Source organism: Lithobates pipiens, unplaced genomic scaffold (genome assembly GCF_037356315.1).
Source record: "Lithobates pipiens isolate NorthernLeopardFrog02 unplaced genomic scaffold, aLitPip1_a1.2 Scaffold_8, whole genome shotgun sequence".
NCBI lineage: Eukaryota > Metazoa > Chordata > Amphibia > Anura > Ranidae > Lithobates > Lithobates pipiens.
Genome location: NW_027507903.1, coordinates 309,285,112 through 309,294,929, shown reverse-complemented (window position 1 = coordinate 309,294,929; position 9,818 = coordinate 309,285,112). Strand labels below are relative to the sequence as shown.

The following is a 9,818-nucleotide window of genomic DNA, read 5'->3' as shown; positions in this document are numbered from 1 at the left end:
AAAAAAGTCCTGCAAGCAGCTTCTTTGCAGCGCTTTTGGAGCGGTGAATACAACGCTCCTAAAGCGCCCCTTCCCATTGAAATCAATGGGAAGCGCCTGTAAAACGCCTGAAAAACGCTATTGGCAGCAGCGTTTTGTGGGCGCTTTTAACCCTTTATTTGGCCACTAGCAGGGGTTAAAAGTGCCCCAATAACGCTCAAAAAACGCTGGTAAAGCGCTGCTAGTTTAAGCGGCGCTTTTCGAGCATTTTTCGGGCGCTGACATTGTGAAAGGGCTCTTAAAGCAATTGGGCTTTCACATTGGGACTGCAGATGAGGCTTCTTTCAAGCGCTTTACAGGCGCTTTTTTTAACGCTAAAGCGCTTGAAAAACGCCTGATAAACGCCCCAGTGTGAAAGGGGTTTAACAGTGCCCATCAGTGCAGCCTATTAGCGCCCACCAGTGCCGCCTTATCAGCGCATATCAATAAAGGAGAAAAATTAGCTGTTTGCAAAATTTTATAACAAACTATGAAACATGATTTTTTTTTTAAAAAGATGTTTATCTTTTTTGTTTGTTTAGCAAAAAATAAAAACCCCAGCTGTGATTAAATACCACCAAAAGAAAGCTCTATTTGTGGGGAAAAAAATGATAAAAATTTCATTTGGGTACAGTGTTGTATGCCTGCGCAATTGTCATTCAAAGTGCGTCAGCACCGAAAGCTGAAAATTGGTCTGGGCAGGAGGGGGGTTTAAGTGTCCAGTAAGCAAGTGGTTAATTACCACCTTAATCAGCCGCAGAACCTGCGGAATTAATATGTGTCCGGTTTTAACGGGATGGGTTGGCAACCCTATAGGCGAACAATGCTCTGCTGCATATGTGCAGATGTGAAACTAGGCTGACACACGCACATGTTTTAACATGTAGATTGGTGTGAACAAGCCCTTACAGTCAAAGCAACATTAGTAACCTCTATATTTCATCCATTTATTACATGACGTAATTCAACATGTTCATTTGAAAATGCAAATAAGACAAGCCACCACCCCTCACCGTACACATCTGTTCAGCGCTGAGCTCTGTAGTAAGTAGCGCGCATGCGTACGGAGGCTCACGGCGCTGCTTGCGTTCCAAGCCTCGGGTATGCAGAAGCCCTACTCTCCCGTTCTGTGCGCTGATTGGTCAGGCTGGATAGAGTGCAGCTTCCTCGTCGCATCCTCTGCAGCAGCATGGCCCCGATTCTCCTGTTGAGTGTTGTGCTTTACCAGCTATGTTCCGGCCAGCCGGGGCCCCCAGATTCGCCTGGCAGGATAGGTAAAGGGGAGGACACAGGCGTGCCTTGCTATCCCCATACAACGCACTGCTTGCTCTATTCATCTCCATTGCAGAGGACCTAACCTTACATATGGAGCTTGTCTTGTTCAACCCATCATCAGCAGATACCATGTCACTTGTTTTATTTCCCATGTTCCTAGAAATGAATGATGTGTTTACTTGCATAAAGAGTGGCTTGATGTCCATGTTAGGGTGGAGGTGCCTGTGATTGCACTGTCCAGTGTGAGCCAGATCCTGGCCTGGAGACTTTCCTACACACAAAGAATATTCTAGATGGGTTGGTGATATACGTTTGTATTTAAAGGAAAAAAAAAAAAAATTCTACCCGCAATGTATGGCTTGCTGCACTTTGGGTGCATATTTGGCAAACCGCACCTCCCCATTGAAAATGCAGAACGAACGCATCATCATGCTGGGTTCACACTTGTGTGTTAGAGACACTGCGTGTGATTTGCACAGGAATCACACTGCATTCCTGTGCAAATCACGTGCGGTGCGATTTGAGCCATACAAACTCATCGGCACAAAAATGGTGCAGTACCCTTTTTTTTTTTTTCCCTGTACCTGAATCGCACCGCATGAAAATACGATTCTGGCAACTGCATTGTGTTTTGCAATCTGTTTTAGTTAGGGTTGCCACCTTATCCCTTTAACATCCCATGAATTACAGAAGTTCTGAGGCTAATTAAATGCAGATAAGGCAACAAGTGAGTTTAATTATCACCTTAATCAGCCACGGAAACCGTGTAATTAATGTGTGTAAAGGGATGAGGTGGCAACCCTAGTTTTAGGGTGTTGTTAACCTAACATTGACACCTGCAACAGATCGCAGGGACGCTGTGCAATTGCTATGCAGTTGTGATGCAGGGAAACTCAACAAATAGTGTGTGACCCAGGGCTCAAAAATGCATCCCTGTTGTGTTTTTGATGAGTCACATGACCTATGAAAAATATGGAAAATTTGTGGGCCTTTTCGGCAGCCATTATCGGCACTTTTTTATTTATTTATTTTTTATTTTTTGCACAACGCTGAAAAGCCTATATTCAGCTGCAGTGCAGGGAAAGCCTCAGCCACTTATCATTGGCCCAATATAGAAGGCAGGCTCCTCCCTATTTAAGGTCCTTTCACACGGGCTGTCCGATCAGGCCCGCCTGTCGGTTATTCAGGCGGACTTGATTAGACTCTCCAGTCTCCCCTATGAAGCATGAGATATCCGCTGCTATCCGATCCTGCCCGCAAAATCCAGACGGATGGTAATCCTATTTTCCATCCATCTGATGGATCGAATAGAATCAAATGAAAACACGCTGGCTGTCCATTTTCACCCAATTTCCCCATAGAGGAGAGTGGGACTGTTTTTCATAGGTCATGTGACTCAAGAAATGCATAAAAAAATGCAATGGGTGCATTTTTGAGCCCTGGTTCACACTGACAGTGTTAACTCCTGAATGCAGGAGTTTTTGATTACACTTTCTGAAAGTGCACCACACCTGCAAGATATAATAGAAGTCTATGGCAAAGCGCAGTTAACCCAGGAAAGTCACAGATGCACTGCACCTGCATTGCAGGTAAACCACAGCACATCATTGTGAGAGCAGCTTTATAGTGGGCTCAGAACAGCCGCAACAGGTGTTTTACGCCTTTGTCATGGTTGGTGGGTAGGGTTGCAACGGATCGCCACCGATCCGTGATCCGAACGGGTCACCCTGCTCGGATCGGCACACGCTGGCTTCAGCCTAGCTCCGAAGCGGCGGTCATATTTCTACACCCAGGCCATTTACAATGTGATCACTCCGTCAAATGACGGAGCGATCACTTGTAAACAAACCGGTGTCATGTCATGACGCCAGTTCCTCTCTCCCCTCTCTGTACTGATCTGTACAGTGGGGGGGGGGGGGGGGAGATCGGATGGATGCAGCGCTGTGGGCTGCATCTGTGGTGCCCACAGCGCTGCTCTTTGACAGCGTGCTCTGCCATACCCAGCCATGCTCAGCCAATATTACAGTGGGGGAGATTGTGGATATGGCAGTGGAATTTTCACAGGTTTTTCCAAATTCAATTATTATCTGCTGATCTGATCTGAGGAATGATCCAATCCGTGAGTTTTTTGATCCGTTGCACCCCTATTGGTAGGTGTAGCACCTGCCAAGCATGACCCATTCAAGTGAATGAGGCCACTCTGCAAATGTTCTGCAGCCTTGTGCAGTACAGCAAACAAGTTAAAGCAGTCAGCGTTGTTGCTTTCTCACCACCTGCTTTAACCCCTTGTACCCTGCAGAAGCACGCAGTTGCGAGGCGCTTGCAAGGTGGCCCTATTTACTTGAATGGGTCATGATTGGCAGGCAGTAGCACCCACCAAAAGCAACAGGGGGTTTAATTCCTGCTGCGGCATGTGTACACCTTTGCTGCAGGATTAGGGGTTGATAAAACCACTATGCAACCACAGGGTTTTGTCACCCCCCAACTTCACATGTAAATGAGCCATAAGGGTGTAACTGCCTAATGCAACTAAGGGCTTATTCAGAAGTGTAGCATGCACTGCTGATCATCTGAAAAGCAATCCAAGTGTGTTTGACAGGTGGTAAGGAGGTTGTGGTGTTGCCTGATCACCACCTGATGATTGCTGTGCAATGCACACAATTGTGACACAGTAGTACAGCAATTAGAGGTTTAAATCAGGTATGAAGAGACGACACTGTGTCCGGTGATCTTTGACTTTTCCCATATTGTTCAGGTAGATCTCCACCTCTTTAAGGTTGCCTACCCCTGCTATAGGAGCTCTGGTGGTTTGTGAAGGAATCCAGTGGTGTCCTCTAGTGAATCTTGCTTTTTGTTTTAGAACGTTTGTTGTCAACACAGGGTTACATTGTACACATCTGAGTCTTTAACAGTTGCAGCTCTTTTATGAATTGCTTTATTAGTTTGGAATTTCTTTTTAAGCCCTGGTTCACACTGTAGCCAAACTTGCATTTCAGTGCACGTTCAGGGGCAATCTGACAGACATCTGTGTGGGTTCATGCACAGTTGTCTATTGTAATCACTCCTGAAGTCGCCAAAAGTAGGGCAGGAACTACTTTTGGAAATCGATGCGGCACTGCACCAATCAGGGCGGTGCTGTTGCTTGCAATAGGCTACAATTTGTCATGTCAGATAAACCGGGGCTTAAGTCCACAGTGTTGCTCCTTGGATATATAAAACAGGTGGCTATCATTGGTGCTGAACATAGCCTACTGTGCTCAATTTTTTTTTTTTTTTTTTGTGGCTGGCTTAAATAAATTACAAGGTAGTACAGCAAGGTAAAACAGGACTCCAAACAGAACAGGAGACCTGATTTTTTTATTTATTTTTTTTCCTCTGCTGCAGCAGATACTTAGAGGGTCAGCCTGTGACTGGGCAGTGAAAGGAGAAGCAGCACATGGCTATCATTTCTGTCGCTCCTTGACAGCACATCAACTGATTTCATGGCTACTTGTATTGCTTCTCTCTCTCCAAATCTGTGCTCTGCTGTACAGGGATTTCAAGAAACTGATACCAGTTCAAGTGTTGTAATTTATAAAATGAATACGATGAAAATGATTACAGAGCTGTGCTAATTTGTGTCTTTTAAATCTGTTTGGAGCTGTACACTGATCAGCCATAACTGTATCATCACTGAGAGGTTAAGTGAAAAACATTTATATTCTTGTTACAATGGCATCTGAAAGTTGGGGGGATATATTAGGCAGCAAGTAAACCCGATGTTCCAGAAATTGATGTGTTGAAAGCAGTAAAAATAGACATTGCAATTTGTTTGTATATGGGGCTGTGTAACAGCAGACCGGTCAGGTTGCCCATGCTGACCCATGTCCACAGCAAAAAACACCTACAATGAGCTTCAGAACTGGACCACAGAGCAGTGGAAGAATGTGGCCTGGACTGATGAATCACATTTTCTGTTACATTATGTGGATGGCTGGGTCTGCGTGTGTTGCTTACTTGGGGGAGAGATGGCATCAGCATGCAGTATGGGAAGAAGGCAAGCCGACAGGGACAGTGTGATACTTTGGGCAAAGTTTTACTGGCAAACCTTGGGTCCTCCCATTCAGGGGATGTTACTTAACAAGTTCCACCTACCTAAATATTGTTGCTGACCAAATACGCCCCTTCATTGAAACGGTATTCCCTGATGGCAGTGTCCTCCATCTGCAGGATAATGCACCCTATCACACTGCAAGAATGACTCAAGGAAGGAAAACAATAATAAGTTCAAGGTGTAGACTTGGCTTCCTAATTCTCCAGATGTCAATCCAATCAATCTGTGGAGTGTGCTGGAAAACCAAGTCCGATATATGGAGGCCCCATGGATCAGACTTGAAGAATGTGCTACTGATGACTTAGTGCCCGATATCAGAGCATACCTTCATACCTCTAATGGCATCTATGCCTCCACAGGTCAGGGCACTTTTGGTGGCAATAGGGAGGCCTAATTAATAGGTAGGTGGTCATAAAGTTATAGCTGTTAGATGTAACTGCTAAAAAATTATAATGGGGATCCTGCCTATGTAACACAAAACCAAAGAAATTCCTGGCTCAGCTTATCGACCAGCCTGCTAACCAATCAAATTGTCCTGAATAACTGTATGCATTAAAAACGGGGGTTTAGTTTGCACACATTTGCAAATACATGCATAAGTTACAGAACCCCGTCAAGGCACCCCAGTTCTAACGATGTAACCTGTTCAATGTTATCTCTGTTTTCCAGCTGTTGTGGGTGCTGGCATTGGAGGCTCTGCAGTCACACATTTCCTTCACCAGCAGTTCGGGCCACAGGTGCAGATTGATGTCTACGAGGCAGAACGGGTTGGAGGTCGCCTGGCCACCTTGACAGTGAACAGTCAGCAGTATGAGTCAGGCAGCCCTTCCGTTCACTCCTTAAACTTGCATATGCAAGACTTTGTCAAGCTCCTTGGTGAGTCTTCTTTACATGTATAGTGCTCCAGTTTTGGACTCCATGTTTGTATTTCTGTTGTTTAAAGGATAAGTTCACCTTTAGTAACATGTTAAATTTTTACAGCCAGTTTAAGAGTGTAATATTTTACCAAAGATCACCTGCCTGTGCCCCTCTGATCCCCCTTTGTGACAGTGGGAAGATGATCTTCTCCCTGCACCTGCTGTCACAATTTAAGAACAGCGCGGCTGCGTGGGCAAAGCCCTAGAGTGATCTGTGAATGAATGAACTACAACTACTGTCTTTCATCATGGCAGGAGGCTTGTAGTTCTAAACAGCGAGGGTGCTGGTGAGGTATGGGCAACTAGCTACTGATCAGGGATGCAATGCTGTGCAGGCTCCTTTAAAAATAAATCAATAAATGCACATATGTTTAGAAGGTGAATTTAGCCTTTAATCCAACTGGCTGCTTTATTTGTGCAATTTACAAAGTTTATAGCAAAACCATGTATTTGCAAATTAGACCTTCAGTATAGATTATTTTGTTTTTTCATTGCACTCTGTGGTGGACTGCATATGACATTGGAACCCACTCACATTTCAGCACTGTTAGGGTTTGTCCAGGTCCCCTACAGAGTACTGCAGCTGAATTATCAAAAAGTAAGGGGTGGTGTTGCGCTCCTTGTACAAGATTATATATTTTTCTATATATAGTAATTTGTTAGAATTATCAACTAGTGATTATAGCTAGAAAACATTCATCGGTATATTTAGCAAAATAAAGTGCAAATATGTAAAAATATACTAAAATAATATCATAAATTCATAAATATATACGTTAAAAAGGGACATAGATGTTCATTATAAAAATTCCTACTGTGCAAAATCTTAAAAAATAGATATAAAACATATATCCGACGTGCAAAATTGCATAAAAAGATAAGTGGTGTGTGTGATTTCAAAATTGTGCAACATACGTAAAAAGTGAATAATTCATAAAGTAACATATTTCATCAAGGAGAAATACGAAAAAAATTATATATGTATATACACAGAAAAAATATAAATAAATAAATAAATAAAATTCTTTTAGCAAACTGAGTGTATCAAGTCTCTTAGTGCAATATTAGACGTATATTTCTTGGTCCAGTGTGCAACAGTAGTGCAGATGTGGAAGTGTTTCACAGGAACACTGTGTGCTGTGACGTAACGCGTAGGATACGAGAGGCAATCTAGACACCGGAACAGACGCACGGGTACAAGCTCGGCGCTCGTTTTTACTGTGAATAGCTTGCATAAAGAAAATGTGAGTTTTTTTATTGTTCTATTTAAATAAACGCCAAAACTTTTTCAACATACTGCACCATGGTAGGCCTCTCTTTATCTTTTCTCTAACACATTGAGCATCTAAATGACCTGAGTGATTCAAGTTACTAACGCCCAGCGGAAAGACAAGGAAAGGACCCCCCCCCCTGGCTTTATTCCATAGGAACGCCTAGGAAAAGACCGATCTGAAAGGGATCCATCCCCTTAAATCTTGCTACATGCTGTTTACCTTACAGCAGTAAGGTAATCATTTATTTCAGCCACGGGTGTCGGTGACACTGAAGATTCATATCTTAGCACTTAAAGGCACAGTATCACTGAATGTCAGTATAGCAGCACACAGTGTTCCTGTGAAACACTTCCACTGTTGCACACTGGACCAAGAAATATACGTCCAATATTGCACTAAGAGACTTGATACACTCAGTTTGCTAAAAGAATTTTATTTATTTATATTTTTTCTGTGTATATACATATATCATTTTTTTCGTATTTCTCCTTGATGAAATAAGTTACTTTATGAATTATTCACTTTTTACGTATGTTGCACAATTTTGAAATCACACACCACTTATCTTTTTATGCAATTTTTGCACATGTCGGATATATGTTTTTATATCTATTTTTTAAGATTTTGCACAGTAGGAATTTTTATGATGAACATCTATGCCCCTTTTTAACGTATATATTTATGATATTATTTTAGTATATTTTTACATATTTGCACTTTATTTTGCTAAATATACCGATTAATGTTTTCTAGCTATAATCACTAGTTGATAATTCTAACAAATTACTATATATAGAAAAATATATAATCTTGTACAAGGAGCGCAACACCACCCCTTACTTTTTGATTATTCACACATTTGGACACGAGTTTGGTCCTTACGGTGTATGCAGCACCTTTTCAGTATATTATATTTATTCCTTTTAGCGCAGGAGTACCTACTTTACACTGCAGCTGAATTGTTATTGGTAGGGATGCACCGAAATTTCGGTCGCCGAAACATATCGGCCGAAAATGCCCTTTTCGACAATTTGCCAAAAGAGAAAAACGGCCGATAATGGAGCCGAAAATGGGGCGGGGCCAGGGTAGGGGGCGGGGCTCCGCCCCCTGCCCCTGGTGCGCCCATCGTAGGATTGGACGGATGATCTGTCTATCAAAGTGCCCTGACAAGGGGGAGGGGCTGTACGTGACGGCGCGCGGCCGGGAACACACAGCTATTGAACTGAAAGCTGTGATGTTCCCCTGCTGTGATCAAACAGGCGACGGAGGAGACTCTCCTCCTCTTCTCTTCACAGGTTAGCTGCTATGAGGGGACACGCTGGCTAGCTGCTATGTGGGGGGACACGCTGGCTGGCTGCTATGTGGGGGGACACGCTGGCTGGCTGCTATGTGGGGGGACACGCTGGCTGGCTGCATTGTATCAATTGTATCATGTGTCATGTATCATGTGTGCAATTTCTGACCATCTCCTGTACCACGTCCGCAGTCTCTGACCATCTCCTGTACCACGTCCCCTGTCTATGCCCATCTCCTGTACCACGTCCCCTGTCTATGCCCATCTCCTGTACCACGTCCCCTGTCTATGCCCATCTCCTGTACCACGTCCCCAGTCTCTGACCATCTCCTGTATAAAAATATTTTTTAAAAACAGTCATTTTCGGTATCGGTGCTGTTTCGGTATCTGTTTCGGTTTTCGGTCTAGTGTATTTTTCATTTTCGGTATCGGTTTCGGCACCAAAAAACCCATTCGGTGCATCCCTAGTTATTGGTGGTAGTAGTAGTAGTAGAAATGATATAGCCAACAATTTATGTAGTACATTGCATACTGTACATTCACATCAGTCCTTGCCATAAAGACGCTTACATTCGAAAGTCTCTGTCTCACACATGCCAATTTAGACAGGAGCCAGTTACCCTATCAGCATGTTTTTGGAATTGTGGGAGGAAATGGAAATACTCAGTGGAATCCCATGGAAGCACAGGAAAAACATGCAAACTCTGCAGATAGTGAAGTGATTGAGAATCCCAATGCTGCAAGGCAGAAGTGCTCACCACTAAGCAATTGTGGAGTCTGTATTCCAAGATACTACAAAGCATTAATATTTAAAGTTGAACTAAACCTTCCTATCATTTTCAGCCAACGAAGCTGCCATCTTGGCCTCAGATTTTCTGCCCTGATGCTGCACATGAGATCAGTTATGACATCAGCCATTTGATGATTTGACAGTTTGGTTGAGAGCA

At 43.4% G+C, this 9,818-nt stretch overlaps 1 protein-coding gene across 1 annotated transcript in view; it reads left to right on the top strand.

The window, feature by feature from the left end:
* Positions 1-1,139: 1,139 nt before the first annotated feature.
* The window catches only part of PCYOX1L (prenylcysteine oxidase 1 like), a 52,458-nt gene continuing 43,779 nt past the window's right edge, over positions 1,140-9,818 (top strand). Inside the window, exons 1-2 of the mRNA XM_077472727.1 lie at positions 1,140-1,292; positions 6,056-6,262. Coding sequence (XP_077328853.1) covers positions 1,208-1,292; positions 6,056-6,262 — 292 coding nt within the window. The 5' untranslated portion in view covers positions 1,140-1,207. The remainder of the gene's footprint in view (positions 1,293-6,055; positions 6,263-9,818) is intronic.